This window comes from Theropithecus gelada, chromosome 18 (genome assembly GCF_003255815.1).
Source record: "Theropithecus gelada isolate Dixy chromosome 18, Tgel_1.0, whole genome shotgun sequence".
NCBI classification, from domain to species: Eukaryota; Metazoa; Chordata; class Mammalia; order Primates; family Cercopithecidae; genus Theropithecus; species Theropithecus gelada.
The window spans coordinates 72,464,844-72,480,119 of NC_037686.1; the positions used below are offsets into that span (position 1 = coordinate 72,464,844).

Genomic DNA, 15,276 nt, shown 5'->3' on the forward strand with positions numbered 1-15,276 from the left:
TATCTTACAAATGCCAATGCTGGTTATAGGGGGACCTAGAGGAGAGCGTGGGAAGCTTCCACACGGGCCATCTTCATTTTCAAACCTAACGGAGCAACCGGAGTCAAGGAATCTACTCTGCTCCTGCCACCAAGTCTGTGGTCTTCTTCTTATTCAGAAGTAGGTATGCAGAATAAACCTGCATGAGCTGTGACTTGCCTGGTAGATAAGTCCTGAGGTCCAACTTGTGTCTTTGGTTTGATGACTTCAGTGTCATGCACTTTTCTGAGTCTATGAAAATGATCTTGACGAGTCCCCAGGTCATATTGCTCATTCCTTCTGTGGTGGGAGGGACAGTCCTTTTTATCTCAACGCTGTGGATGGCGGTTTTAAACTGTATTCATCAGATATCCACGCTGAAGTGTTTAGGGATGGTGTACTGATGTTTGCTTAAAAAAAAAAAAAGAGTAACAGGTAAATATTTGAATACATATGTGATAACGCAAGTAAGCAAATGTTAACTGGAAAAGCTAGGTGATGGTGTTCCCTGAACAATTATTTCAACTTTTCAGTACATTCAACATTTTCATAGCAAAATGCAAGGGGAAAAGAATCATTCGACATTTAAATTTTATTATATTTATATTTATCAAATTTATTATATTTATGAAAATGTTGATATTGCATTTATTAAAGTAATGTAGGCACGAGGGATACAATGATGAATGAGACATGGTCCCTATTGGCGCCCCGTAGAGAGACAAACAGTGAGCAGATAACAGTAAACAAGGTGGCGAGGGCAGCAGGAGACACAGAATGTTTTGGGAATGTCAAGAAGTACCTCCCACATTTTGATGTGTATGTGTGTGTTCAGAGAGAGCTTTCTGGGAGAGAGGCCGGTAGGGTTCAGCCTTGAATGGCAATGGAATGAAAATTAGCTCAGGGGTTGGGACAGGAATCCCATGAACAAACACCATGTGGTGTTTACAGGAGCAAAATGGGGCTGGGGGCTGACTGGTCAGCTTTGGAGAATTTGTGTGTCATGCTGACCAGCTGGGCTTGATCCCTGGGGGATTTTGAGTGATTGCGGCAAGAAGGGAAGGACAGTCAGATTCACTCTTTAAAAGGGCTGACTGGGGAAAGTACCTGAGGTACCAAGCTGGAGGTAAGGTGGTGGGAGCCTGTGCAGGTGTTACAGGCAGGAGATGACCTGAATGCCTGCAGGGGTAGTGAGGCTGCAGATGAGGGAACAGATCTGACGAATATTTGGGATATAAAGTTGGAAAACTGGAGACAGGGAACACACTGCTTGCTGTAGGAGTGGCTGTTGAGGAGAGAACGATGGGCTCAGATTTGAACGTTTTGAATCTGAGTTGCCTGTGGGACTCTGAAGTGGAGCTGCCCCCTTTGGCAGCCAGAAAAATACAACTGAAACGTAGGAAGAGGTGGAGATACTGGTTTGGAATGGAAATAACAAGGTTTGAATCTGTGGTCGAAATTAACAAGGGAGAAAATGCAGAAAAAAATGAGAGGCGTGGGAGTTCCAATACCCAGCACGGTGCCTGGCACACAGGAAGCAGGTGGCGCGTATGTGCTGCACCATGTAGGAAAAAGCCAGCAGGATCCCAGAGAACACCGCGTTCAAGGATGGGCCAGGAAGAGACGCAGGCGAAGATGAGGAAACAGTTCGTAAGTTTGGAGATTAAGGAGCCCGTCTGGGGAGTAGTGGAGTAGGGGGTGGGTTTGTGGGGAAGGTCTGTAGGAAAGGGGGATTGGTCTGTAGTAACAAGTGGAAGATAGATCGAGAAAGACGAGGCCTAAAATCTGTTTTGGACTCAACAGTTAGGAGGGCACTGGTGACCAAGGCGTTTCGGCAGAGTGGTGAGGGTGGGGGTGAGAGGCATGCAGAGGGCTGAGGAGACAGACACAGGGACTGCTGTTTTGAGAAATGTGATAGAATGAGAGGTCACTAGAGGATCAACGGGAGACTGCAGACTTTAACTACACTTTTCATCCCACCCATAATTTTGCAAGGAGGATATATAGGGACATCACATCCGTTTACCACTGTAACTCAAAATAAAATTTTAACTCGTAAGCAAACATAAAGGGCAAACTCTTCTTCAACTATGACTTGTATTCCCGTAGGAAAAAAGCAAATTGTGGTCAGGTCATATCGGCCCACCATTTAACACAATTTTAAAACGAATATGGACATTTATTTAGTGCCTATTATGTTTTTAGTCACTGGGCTAAACTGAGCAGAGGGCTCCCATTGAGAGGGAAAAGCTGAAATTATGGGCAAGTGGATGGTGACAAGGAGGCTCTGGAGAGGTCTGTGGGCGGAAGGCTCAGCCTGGGCACAGCCTTTGCCCCGCGGCGGCTGGAGTGGGCCTCAGGGCTGGAGGCCGGTGGCGGGTTGCAGGAGCTCAGCACTCTGGAAGGAGACATGGCCTTGTGCTGAAATGGGCACGCGTCCTGCAGGGGGCTTCGCCAAGAAGGAAAGGCCTGGAACAGCCACGGAGGGTGCGGCTGAGTTAGGGTCAGGGGAAGGAACACTGGGGGAGAGTTTGGGTCAGAGTCAGGGTTAGTGCTAGGGTGAGGTTCAGGTGCAGGGTCAGAATTAGGGTTAAGGTTGGGGGCACTGGGGGAGGTGCCTGCGCTGCCCTCGTGGTTACTCCCACGTGCTCTGGGGCACGAGGGCCTCCGCCAGAGGCCTGGGGACTCCACAGAACGAAGACCTAGAGCCATTTTGAAAGCCCTACTCCATGTTCCACTCATTTTGAGGAATAAATTATTATTGCTACCCAATTGATAAAAACCTGTGCAAAAGTGAACTTTTAGGTTAAGAGTTTATACAAATGTATGCAATTAACCCTCTCCCCACACAACTTGTAGTAGATCTAAAAATCAGAATTCTCAAGAAAAGGTGTGATCACTTTCCCACAGGAATGATGAAGTCAGGAGACCCCAGCCAGTCGGTTCACCAGGATATGTCAATCATGGCACACTTGTCCCAGTTCTGGGAGCCAAAGTTCTATCTTCCAATGGCAAGGCAGCATTATCACAGCTGGGCTCCCATTGGCTCTGAGATGTGGGCGGGGTCACCACTCCTGGAGCTGGCACTAGCTCCACCCCATTTCATGCAAATGAAGTCAAAGCTGCGGTGAGTCCACGTGATTAGTCACATGGTTGATGACACACTCTCCCCACCCCTTTAGTGACGTCATTACCCACTCAAACTCTCACGAGAGTTTGCACAGATGTGGAAAGGAGCTGGCAGGGCAGTTCCCTGGGCCAGAAGGGAGTCAGGGGGCCCTACAGGGGCCCCCCCACTGCCACCCCAGAGCCTCCACTCCAGCTTTGGCCAGGGGCCCCGGGGGGCCTGTGGGAAATGCCAGGGGCCCCCAAGCACACTCTGCTCCCATTGGCTAGCTGCGCCTACATGCAAATGAGGGCCAACGTCACTTCCTGAGGCCAATCGAGCGCCATTTTCTCTTTCTGGCTGCGCGGGAGGAGGGGACGAGTCGCGCCGGGGGTGGGCGCGCGCTGAGGCGGGGGTCCCGCCGCGCGGGGCGGAGGCGCGGGCGGGTGCAGGCGGCCCCACGGGACGCGGCTGCGCTCGGCGGAAGACGCGGCAGCTCTGCGAGAGGCAGCAGCAGAGACGCGGTGCTCCTCGGGGGCCGAGTGGTAGGTACGGCCCGGCCCAGCGCGGGCCCGCGCGGCGACGCCCCCTGCCCGGGTCCTGGCCCCCGCCCCAGTCTGGCCCCCTCCGAGCCCCGCCCCCGTCGGTACCCAGCCCACACCCACGCCAGCCGCCCGCCCTGGCGCCGCCCGTGGCCGTCTCGGGAATCCTGGGACGTTCTCACGGCGCGGGTTCGCGGCCCGAACGGCGCCCGTCGACCCCCGACGCGCCCGCGGCCCGCCCCGCCCGCCGCCGGTCACGTGGGAGCGGGGGCCGCCCCGGGAGGGCGGAGAAGTGGACGGGGACCAAAGGGGAGAGGAGGAATAGGGGGAAGATGGGGACGGGGACCGAGGGAGAGAGGGGGGACTGGTGAAGGGAGCGAGGAGTAGAGGGAGAGGGAACGGGGATGGAGAAGAAGAGAGGGGGCAAGGAGCTGTGGCGACCCCTGTGAGGACCCCAGCAACGCCCCACCGCCAGCCCGCCCGCCGCAGCCCCGAGACCGGGTTCTCCTGGAAGCTTCTCCCCGGAGGAGCCTTGAGTGACGGCAAATGTAGGGCAGGAGCTGACAGTGACACCTAAGTCTGCCCAGGTTTTTTTCCCCTAGAAAGGTTTGAAGAACAGCTGATAACGGGGCCCTGTTTCTTCACCGTTGAGCTTTCGATGCGAATATCAATAATTGATATGTAGATGTTGACTTTACATATTTTTCATCAGCCGTTGCTGGTTGCGTTGAAATAGATTCCGTTTACAAAATTTCTATCACAGTTGGCTTTGGAATGTTAAAAATTTTAACTGCCCTTTTAAATATTGTGCAGAGGCAGAATGAGAAATAATTAAGTATTTTAAGTAGTTTATTTGAACAGAATAAAAAAACTTGCCTGAGTACTTAAAACTTACTCTATTTGCACGGGTAATCACTGCCTCTTGGGATCTTGAGGAATATACTGCGTGTGGAGGAGTGGGGTGGGGGAGGAGAAGCTGGTAAGCAGATAACTGACAATGCAGATTGGCAAGTGGGGCAGCAGATACTTGTAGAGTACTGTGGGCATCTGCCACGCAGAGCCTTTGTCAAAAAAGGGTTTTTTTTTTTTTTGATAAAGAGCCTTTGTCAAAAAAGTCTGGGTACCATTTGTAGGGGTGAGGAGCATTAGTGGGAGAGAGGACCACATGTAAAAAGTTGCGTAAAGTACATGTTCAGCTGTGTTTGGAAGTCGGTAATGTATGTGTAACTTATTTAAAGATGTTCCTGGAGAGTTGGCCTTGTATGAGTGTGTTTTAATATTTCGGTTAAATTTCGGTTAGAGTTAGGACTTCACTCTGAAAACAGCATTGAGCCCGTCGTCCTTAAACATGGAAGTGACAGATGTGTGTTAAGAAAGGAAGTACAGGAGTGGAGATGAGACAAGAGGTTGTCCTACCGGCCCTCTAGTTGAGGGGAGGAACAGTGAGGGTTAGGACATGTCTGAAAGGAGTTGATCGTTGTTTCTGGGGGAAAATGACAGCTAAGCTAAGATTTTTAGCTGAAGAGATTCTGGGATTTGGGAGACACCTTTTTAATTTGAACCCAAGTTTGCAACATGCTGTTGGTTAATTTATGATTGCCCTCGTAAGTTCACCAACAGCATGTTGCAAACTTGGGTTCTGCCCTGCCCTTCACCCTCTGGGTATCGTAGACCTGTTAGGGCAATGTTTTACATAGGTGGAAACAGGTATCTCCCAGTGATTTGAACCCAGATCTGCGGAATATATGGTCCAAATATTCTGTGTTTTTAAAGTTGTTCTTTAAAAAGCCCTGTATTCCAGTAGTTGGGACATTTCATTTAGTTTTTTGGAGTTAATTAATAGCAAACTCAGTGCTTATGTGCTGTTTTGCATGTATTAACTCATTTGTCCTCATAGCTACTCCGTGAAGTAGGTCATACTTGCCCTGTTTTACAGAAGAGCCAGCTGAGGCCTGGAGAGAGTAAGTGATTGCCTGAAGATTACACAGCTCATACACGGTGGAGCTGATGTAAACCCAGGCACACAGCTCTAGAATCCTTTTTGGTGACCATCGTTTTGTGCAATTTCACAGGAACTGAAAAAAGTTCTGTGGTGTTAAAAAGTACTGTTTATTACTGTATTACTTGAATGACTTTTTTTTGTTTTTTTTTTGAGACGGGGTTTTGCTCTGTCACCCAGGCTGGAGTGCAGTGGTGTGATCTTGGCTCACTGCAACCTCTGCCTCCCGGGTTCAAGCGATTCTCCTGTCTCAGCGTCCTCAGTAGCTGGGACTACAGGCGCACGCCATCATGCCGGCTAATTTTTTTGTAATTTTAGTAGAGACAGGGTTTCCCCATGTTGGTCGGGCTGGTCTTGAACTCCTGACCTCCGGTGATTCTCCCACCTCAGCCTCCCAAAGTGCTGGGATTACAGGCGGGAGCCACCGTGCCTGGCCAACATTTTTTTTTATAGTGTATTTTTTTACTATAATAGAATATCCTAGGCCGGGCGCGGTGGCTCAAGCCTGTAATCCCAGCACTTTGGGAGGCCGAGGCGGGCGGATCACGAGGTCAGGAGATCGAGACCATCCTGGCGAACACGGTGAAACCCCGTCTCTACTAAAAATACAAAAACTTAGCCGGGCGAGGTGGCGGCGCCTGTGGTCCCAGCTACTCGGGAGGCTGAGGCAGGAGAATGGCGTGAACCCGGGAGGCGGAGCTTGCAGTGAGCCGAGATCCTGCCACTGCACTCCAGCCCGGGCGGCAGAGCGAGACTCCGTCTCAAAAAAAAAAAAAGAAAAATAGAATATCCTTAAGAGATCATTATACTAAAAATTCCCCAGAGAAATCCTTTATGTACCCTTTTGAGAAATAATATTTTCTTGTGCATATCAGTGGAATTTTATGGTAGTTCCATGCCTACCGCAAACCTTAGGAATTGCGATTTATTTTGACTTGAGATTGATATGTTAGTGCATGATATATAGGTTAGTGCATGATATAGAAACAGTTGGCCGACCTGGTTAGCTTGCTATTTTCTAGTGGTGAAAATACAGATTTTACTGAGCTCTAAGAATCTGTGGAGAACAGTATCCATAGAGGATCTATAAATATGAAAACATTGAACTATTTCCTAGTTAATTCATCCGCTGGGCATTTTATATGGAATCTTTTATCTTAGGATTGATAAATTATGCTGTAAGAATGGATCTAAGAATGAAAAATTGTGGTAGCTTATATGGGTAAAAGTCAGCTTCCCTTCCCCAGTGGTTGGCAACAGTTATGAAACCTGTAGTTTAGTTGTATTTTATTTTTTATCCTTTGTTGGTTTCCCTAAAGCTGTTAGGAAACTACTTAAAAAAAAAAAAAAAAAAAAAAAAAGGGTAACTTCCCCCCATTTTTTAAATGAAAAGGTATTTGTGTGCTTGTGTTTTGTTTTGTTTAGAAGGGCCACAATAACAATGAAGGAATGGGAGCACTTTCATTTGAGAATAAAAAGTGCCTATTTTTCAAATTCAAGGGAAAAAAATTAAAAAGTGACAACTCCTTGGCCCTAGTCTCAAGCTTTGAACAAGTAACCCCAGAACCCTGCCCAGTCGCTGAGAGCCTCATTTTAGTAAACCCTTTCTGAGGTTCGTGTATGTACAACCATGCTTACGTGAATCGGCCAATCATCAATCACTCTGCTTTTAAGTCTTTGTACTCCAGGCTTCTCAAAACCCTGTGATAAGATCAGCTCTTGCTGTGTGAGTTGAGACTTTCTTGGAAGCAGTAAATTTAGCTTCCCTGTTTCAGATACATGTGGATGATGGTCCCTGCTTTAGACAATATTGTCTTGTCAGCCAGCTTTCGGAGAGTAACCCCAGAGGATAGAGAGGATAGTGGAACTTTAAGGAGGAAATGAAATCAAGTCTGGTAGAGTCGGTGGAAAGCAGCTAACAAAATGTTTGTTGAGTTTTGCTCTGACCAAAGAAGCTGGTCTGGGCTAGAAAGTGACCTTGAGCTTAGTGTTTAGAAATGCATAATGAGGTTATGGCAGCTCTTGTGTGGGAGTGTAAGCTTTTGAAGGCTAGAACCCAAATCAGTGCATTTTATTAAAGAAAATTTTTAAACTTAAAATTTTATAAAGAAAATTTTTAAATTTTATATCCTCCCAGTTCTACGATGCTAGTGATCCTTAAATCTCTCCTTTTGCTGAGACCAGGATACATTTTTCACATAGATAACTTTAAAAATAAATCTAGCCGCTCCAAAACAGCTTCTCAAAAACTTGGCGTTTGCTTGTTACCCACCAAAAATTTCTCCTTATTATATGTTAACCCTTTCTGCCTCCCACTGCTTTCCCAGTTTGATTCCAGTCTACCTTTTTGATTTTACTTTTGCCAAATAAATTCAGACTTTTCCTCCTTTACCTCAATAATTTTTTGATGCTAATTTATTCACCTTGTATTTCTTGGGCACCAGCTTTCCATAGCCATTTCCTCTTTAGAACTCCCTGGCACTTTCTGCATATCTTATGGTTCTTACCCTGTTTTATTTTATATTTTTTGTTCATTTAATGAACATTTGCTATGTGCTGTGCTCTGTGATGGGACCCTGTCAAGCAAATATGTTTACATGATTTCTGCCCTGAAGTAGTAGCCCAATAGGAGAAATGGATATATAAGTAGATAATTGCAACATGGTGAGTTGAGTGCAGTGGAGTGGTATATGGTTATTGTGCTGAGTCCTAGGAGGGATCACTAAGCCTCTCCTTGGGTGGGGCATACAAGGGAGGAATGTAGGAGAAGAATTGCTTACTCAGAAATTGTCCTTAAAAATCAAGAGAGAGTCAGGCATGGTGGCTCATGCCTGTAATCCCCGTACTTTGAGAGGCTGAGGGGGAGGACTGCTTGAACTCAGGAGTTCAAGACCAGCCTGGGTAACATAGGGTGACCCTGTCTCTACAAAAAATAAAAAAAGTTAGCCAGGTGTGATGGCATACACCGGTAGTCCAAGCTACCCAGCAGGCTGAGGCAGGAGGATTGCTTGAGCCTGGGAGGTTGAGGCTGCAGTGAGCTGTAATCAAGTCACTACACTCCAGCCTGGGTGAAAGAGCAAGACTCTGTCTCAAAAAGTCTTGAGGGGTATTGCCAAATTACCCTGTAAAAGCATAAAAATTGTAATTTTTCTACTTTTACTACCACCAGATGTTAGTAGTCTTAGTAGTTATATTTTGATAGTAAAAAATTGACATTTTAAATGGCATTTCTTTAGTTATTATTAATGAAGTTAAATAACCAAACATTTGCCACTTGAATTTGACTAATACTTATTTTAGCTTTTATAGCCTACACATTTAAATGTTTTTTGGAATAGTTGCAGATTTATAGGAAAGTTACAAGTATAGTACAAATAATTTTTTTCGCTGAATTAAGAGTAAGTTGCCAAAAAAGTTGTCACATTACCCTAAATACTACAAGAGCATTCTCCTCTTCTTCCTTCAAACAAGAACATTCTCCTACATATCCATAACAAAACCATCAAAATCAGGAAATCACTATATTCGAGTGAGTTATAGTCTATGTAGTTATATAGTCTATATAGTCTATGTAACTGTATAGACTATCACTGTATAGTCTGTGTAACTGTATAGACTATAACTGTATAGTCTATGTAACTGTATAGATTATCACTGTATACCAAACCACCCCAAACTTAGTGGAGTAAGACATTTTATTTAAAAAGCTCATCAGTTCTCTGGGTCAGTTCTATTCAGACAGGGAAGGGAGATGGTTTGTTTCTGGTCCACAGTGTCTGGGGCCTCATCTGGGAAGACTCAAAGGCAGGGGGTGACTTGACAGCTAGGGGCTGGAATCCTCAAGAGGCATCTTCGCTTCCATGCTGGTAGTTGATGTGGAACACCTCTATGTGGTGTCTCTGTGGGCTAGTTGGCACTGTCTACACACGTGGTGTCTGGATTCTGAGCATGATCATCCTGAGAGAGAGGTACGTGGCATTTTTATGATCTAGTCTTGGAATTCTCATGGCATTTCCTCCGTACTTTATTGGTTAAGGCAGCCACAAAGTTCTGCCCAAAGGTCAAGAGGAGGGGGCATAGATGCCCCCACTTGCGGGAGGAGAGTTAGGGCCATATTGTAAGAGCATGTGGGTTGGAAGGTATTGTTGTGTGTTGGGAAAATTCACTTTGCCACAGGTTATATCTGTTACTTGATATATGCCCAAATTGTCTCTTATCTGGCCTATGGGAGCCCTTTCAAGCTGGTTACTTTTGTGTTCTTTTGACATGCCTTACTGAGCAATTTCTTTATATTCTGGCACAGGGTATTCTAGGCTCATCTTGTCTTTACCATGCTCCAGCCATTTTTCCAAGGGTTCTTTTTAAAGGAAAGTGGTATTTAGGAATTAAGATTTGAGCCCTAGTTGTGCCTACTGCTACTGGGGTGTATAACTACATGAGTTCACTTCAGTAACGCCTAGTCTGGTCAAGTACCACAGGGTTTATTTTAATTTTATGCCTTTTTAGATACTGTTTTAAACAGCTTGAGATATAATTTACATACCATACAATTCACCAATTTAAAGTGTACAGTGAATGGCTGTGAGCACGTTCACATCGTATATACATCACCACAGTTGAATTCAGAACGAAGAAGCCCTGCTTCCATCACTTCCCAGTTCTCCCAGCCCTGGCAGCCACTGCTGTGCTTTCTTTTTTTTTTTTTTTGAGGTGGAGTTTCGCTCTTGTGGCTCAGGCTAGAGTGCAGTGGCGCGACCTCGGCTCACTGCAACCTCCACCTCCCAGGGTCAAGCGATTCTCCTGCCTCAGCCTCCTGAGTAGCTGAGATTACAGGCGCCCAGCTAATTTTTTGTATTTTTAGTAGAGACGGGGTTTCACCATGTTGACCAGGCTGGTCTTGAACTCCTGACCTCGGGTGATCCACCCACCTTGGCCTCCCAGAGTGCTGGGATTAGGGGCGTGAGCCACTGCGCTTGGCCCTCTGTTATGCTTTCCATGGATTTGCCTGTTCTGGACACTTCATATAAATAGAAGCATACAATCCTTGTGTCTGGCTTCTTTTACTTAGCATATTTCCAAGGTTCATCCATATTGTAGCATGTATGTTTTTCATTTCTTTTATGGCCAAATAATCTATTGTATGGATATGCCACATTTTATTTATCCAGTCATCAGTTTATTTATCAAATGCCCCAATCTGGGGGCATTAGGGTCGTTCACACACTTTGGTGATTGAATAGTGTTTTCATAAACATCCTTATGTAAGTTTTTGTGTGGATGCATGCTTTTCATTTCTCTTGAGTGGAATTGCTGGTTCCTATGTTACGTCTATTTTTAATCTTTTGTGGGACAGCCAGACTGTTTTCAGGCACACACCAAGACTGGCTGCACTGGCTTACGTTACATTTAGGAATGTCTGAGAGTTCCAGTTTCTCCATGTCCCTTGCCAACACGTTTCTTTTTTTTTTTTTCTTTATAGGTATCCTGGTGGACATAGTATCTCTTTGTGGTTTTGATTTGCATTTCACCAAATGGCTAATGATGTTGAGCATTTTGTTTTGTTTTGTTTTGTTTTAAGACGGGGTCTCACTCTGTTGACCAGGCTGGAATATAGTGGCATGATCAGACTCACTGCAGCCTTACCTCCTGGGCTCAGGTGATCCTCTCACCTCAGCCTCCTGGATAGCTGGGACTACAGGTGTGCACCAGGATGCCTGGTTAATTTTTGTATTTTTTGTAGAGGCAGGGTTTCACCATGTTGCCCTGGCTGGTCTTCAACTCCTGAGCTCAGACAGTCTGCCTGATCTGCCTACCTCAGCCTCCTAAGGTGCTGGAATTACAGGTGTGAGCCACTGTCCCCTGCCTGAGCATCTTTTCATGTACCTTAATGGATATTTTTCTTTGGAGAAGTGTCTGTTCAGATCCTTTGCCCATTTGTAAACTGGGTTATCTGTGTTTTTATTATTGAGATACAAGAGTTATCTGTATTCTGCATATAAGTTCCTTATTAGAAAGAAATATGGTTTGCAACTATTTTCTCCTGTTTTGTGGGTTTTTTGCTTTTTTGATGGTGTCCTTTGAAGCATAAAAATTTTTAATTTTGATAAAATCCATCATACCTATTTTTTCTTTCATTACTGGTGCTTTTTGGTGTCCTATCTAGGAATTCCTTAACGAATCTAAGGTCGTGAATGTTTATGCTTATGTTTTCTTATAAGAGTTTTATAGTTTTAGGTCTTACATATAGGTGTGATCCACTTTTGAGTTAATTTTTGTATATGGTGTAAGGAAGAGGTCCACCTCATTCATTTGCATATGAATGTTCACTCGTTCTGCAACAATTTGTTGAAAATTATACTCTAATCCTAGTGTTTTACCAACCCTATCAAAAAATGTATTTTTGTGTATTATATACATGTACTTATTACAGTTTTGTTTTCTTTCCTTTTAAGGAAAATTTCAAAAATGTTTCAAATTCCTGTGGAAAATCTTGACAACATCAGAAAGGTGCGAAGAAAGGTGAAAGGTATTCTTGTGGATATTGGGCTTGACAGCTGCAAGGAGTTACTGAAGGTAAGAGGACATAAGTAGCCAATTGAGGCCGGGCGCGGTGGCTCAAGCCTGTAATCCCAGCACTTTGGGAGGCCGAGATGGGCGGATCACGAGGTCAGGAGATCAAGACCATGCTGGCTAACACGGTGAAACCCCGTCTCTACTAAAAAATACAAAAAATTAGCCGGGCGAGGTGGCGGGCGCCTGTAGTCCCAGCTACTCGGGAGGCTGAGGCGGGAGAATGGCGTGAACCCAGGAGGCGGAGCTTGCAGTGAGCTGAGATCCGGCCACTGCACTCCAGCCTGGGCGGCAGAGCGAGACTCCGTCTCAAAAAAAAAAAAAAAAAGTAGCCAATTGAAATATGGAGGTGAGATTTGAACTGGGGTTTTCGAAAAGTGGGTGAGATTCCTCAAAATGGAAATTGCTGTTATACTTCAGATGACTGTGGGAAAGCCTCATTAGTACTTATTTATGTTTTTATGACATAAAGTGAGCTATTTAAGCTGTTCAGGTTTTTAAGCTACTTTAAGGAGGGGATTTTTCTAGTCATTAGTTATTAAAAAATTGTTTTTGATGTTTGAGAGAAATGTGATTTATTTGTTATTTTGGCAAAAGAAAACTAACTTAATTTCCCAGTATTGTTAGAGCGATCAACAAATGGGCATGCATGAATGAAATGATAGGGTTTTTAAAAAAATCCTGATTTGTGTAGTTGTATATGTGATTTCAGAAAAGTTTTCCTAAAATTTTGTCTGTCCTTATAACATTGAGAATATATAGTTGGCATATATAGTTTTAAAAAATGTTAAATAAAAGTTGTTGTATATCCTGGCCGGGCATGGTGGCTCATGCCTGTAATCTCAGCACTTTGGGAGGCTGGGGTGGGTGGATCACTTGAAGTCAGGAGTTCGAGACCAGCCTGGCCAACATGGTGAAACCCTGTCTCTACTGAAAACACAAAAATTAGCCGGATGTGGTGGCGGGTGCCTGTAGTCGCAGCTACTCAGGAGGCTGAGGCACAATAATTGCTTGAACCTGGGTGGCAGAAGTTGCAGTGAGCTGAGATAGCGCCACTGCACTCCAGCCTGGGTGACAGAGTGAGACTCTGTCTCAAAAAAAAAAATAAAAAGATTTCTTATATATCCTTGTAGTCATTGGTAATGATATTTTTGTTTTGTCTAATCGTTTATAGCCTTGCTTTCCCCTTCCTTAATAAATCTAGTCTAGGATCAGATACGTATTTGGTTGTCATGTCTCTTTAGTCTTCTTTTAATGTCAATTCAATTTTTTAAGGTGGAATTCTGTTAGGAAGTTTGTTTTCTTTTTAGGTAACATGTCAGTAACAATGAAAGTTTCTCATCCTAGAGTCCTTTGTTTTTGACTTGACTAGAACTGAACATGACTCATGAACTTTTGCTTCCTTAGCCTGAGAATGTGCTTACTTACCTAAATTTGTTCACAACTGTTTACTTTTTCTTTCCAAGACTTTATTAACAGAGAGATATGGTACTTCACAAGGGAAAATCAAGAGGTTTGAATGGCTTAAAACTGTTAGATTAACTGTTGAATTATTAAAACTATTTTGGGGAGAAAATTTTATTTGTAGTTGGGCCTATATATTATGAAATTTTTGAAAACTCAAGCAATACAGAAGTTTTTTATAGAAAAATTAGAAAACAGACACAGAAACAAGACAGTAAGACTCACGCATAAACCATTACCCTGAAATATCCAGAATTAACATTGTTATATATGCATAGATTTTTAAAAATGGGATATATTCACATTTGTTTCTTTTTTTTCTTTTTCTTTTTTTTTTCTTGAGATGGAGTCTTGCTCTGTCACCCAGGCTGGAGTGCAGTGGCCGGATCTCGGCTCACTACAAGCTCAGCCTCCCGGGTTCCCGCCATTCTCCTGCCTCAGCCTCCCGAGTAGCTGGGACTACAGGCGCCTGCCACCGCACCCGGCTAGTTTTTTGTAGTTTTAGTAGAGACGGGGTTTCACTGTGTTCGCCAGAATGGTCTCGATCTCCTGACCTCGTGATCCGCCCGTCTCGGCCTCCCAAAGTGCTGGGATTACAGGCTTGAGCCACCGCGCCCGGCTAGGAGTTGTTTTTTTATAAAAATTAACATCTGATCAGAAATTAACATTGAATCTGGGATGGGTGAGGGACGCTTGTCAAGTTGCCTGCCAAACGTACCTTGGTGCTGCCAGTGCAGGACGGGGATGCTTGCCACCTTGCTGCACACTGAGATGCCACAGCAAGTGTGGCATTCAGCCACCTCCCCCCCAACCCCCAGTCTGTGCCAGTCCCCTGCTTGGGGCTACAGTGAAATGTGGACCTCTTGACAACCTGGTACGGTCTTAGGTGGAAGATGTGAGTGAGAGAGTGGTTATAGGGTTGGGGACTGGGAGGAAGGCTGAGGCCAGGTGGGCTTTGGGGTGAGGGCAAGGCAGAGAGCAGTTTCAGCCCTGACCCTGGAAAGGGTAAAGGAGGCAGACCATGTGTAAGCTGAGACTCCAAGCCCTTGGCATATGCTCCATGTCCCATCAGAGTTCACTTTCATAATATAAAACACAAATTCAAAGATAAATTGTTAAGAATTCATGATGGTTACTGCTGAGCATTAAATCCCTTGAGTGCAGGCTTTGTGCAGCTGTGCTAGTTACATGCCCATGGAGCTGGCCCTCACTGGTATATTTTTTTCTTTTCTTTTCTTTTTTTTTTTTTGGACAGGGTCTCGCTCTTTTACCCAGGCTGGTGTGCAGTGGTACCATCACGGCTCACTGCAGCCTTGATTTCCTGGGCTCAGATCATCCTCACAACTCAGCTTTCTGAGTAGCTGGCACTATAGGTGCGCACCACCACACACCTGGGTACATTTTGTTTGCATTTTTTATAAAGTTAAGGTTTTACCATGTTGCTCAGGCTAGTCTCGAACTGCTGGGCTCAAGTGATCCACTTGCCTTGGCCTCCCAGAATGCTGGGATTAATACATGTGTGAGCCACTGCACATGGCCCATGACTAGTATTTTCTTTTATTCATTTATGTTTTTTT

General features: G+C 44.9%; 1 protein-coding gene across 2 annotated transcripts in view; it reads left to right on the top strand.

Annotated features, from left to right (window-relative positions):
• The first annotated feature begins 3,226 nt into the window (after nt 1-3,226).
• ADNP2 (ADNP homeobox 2) overlaps nt 3,227-15,276 on the top strand; it is a 30,287-nt gene continuing 18,237 nt past the window's right edge. Inside the window, exons 1-2 of one of the 2 annotated variants that reach the window (XM_025365611.1) lie at nt 3,227-3,669; nt 12,118-12,238. In XM_025365611.1, coding sequence (XP_025221396.1) covers nt 12,131-12,238 — 108 coding nt within the window. In that variant the 5' untranslated portion in view covers nt 3,227-3,669; nt 12,118-12,130. The remainder of the gene's footprint in view (nt 3,670-12,117; nt 12,239-15,276) is intronic. The other variant, XM_025365612.1, reaches the window with a different exon arrangement.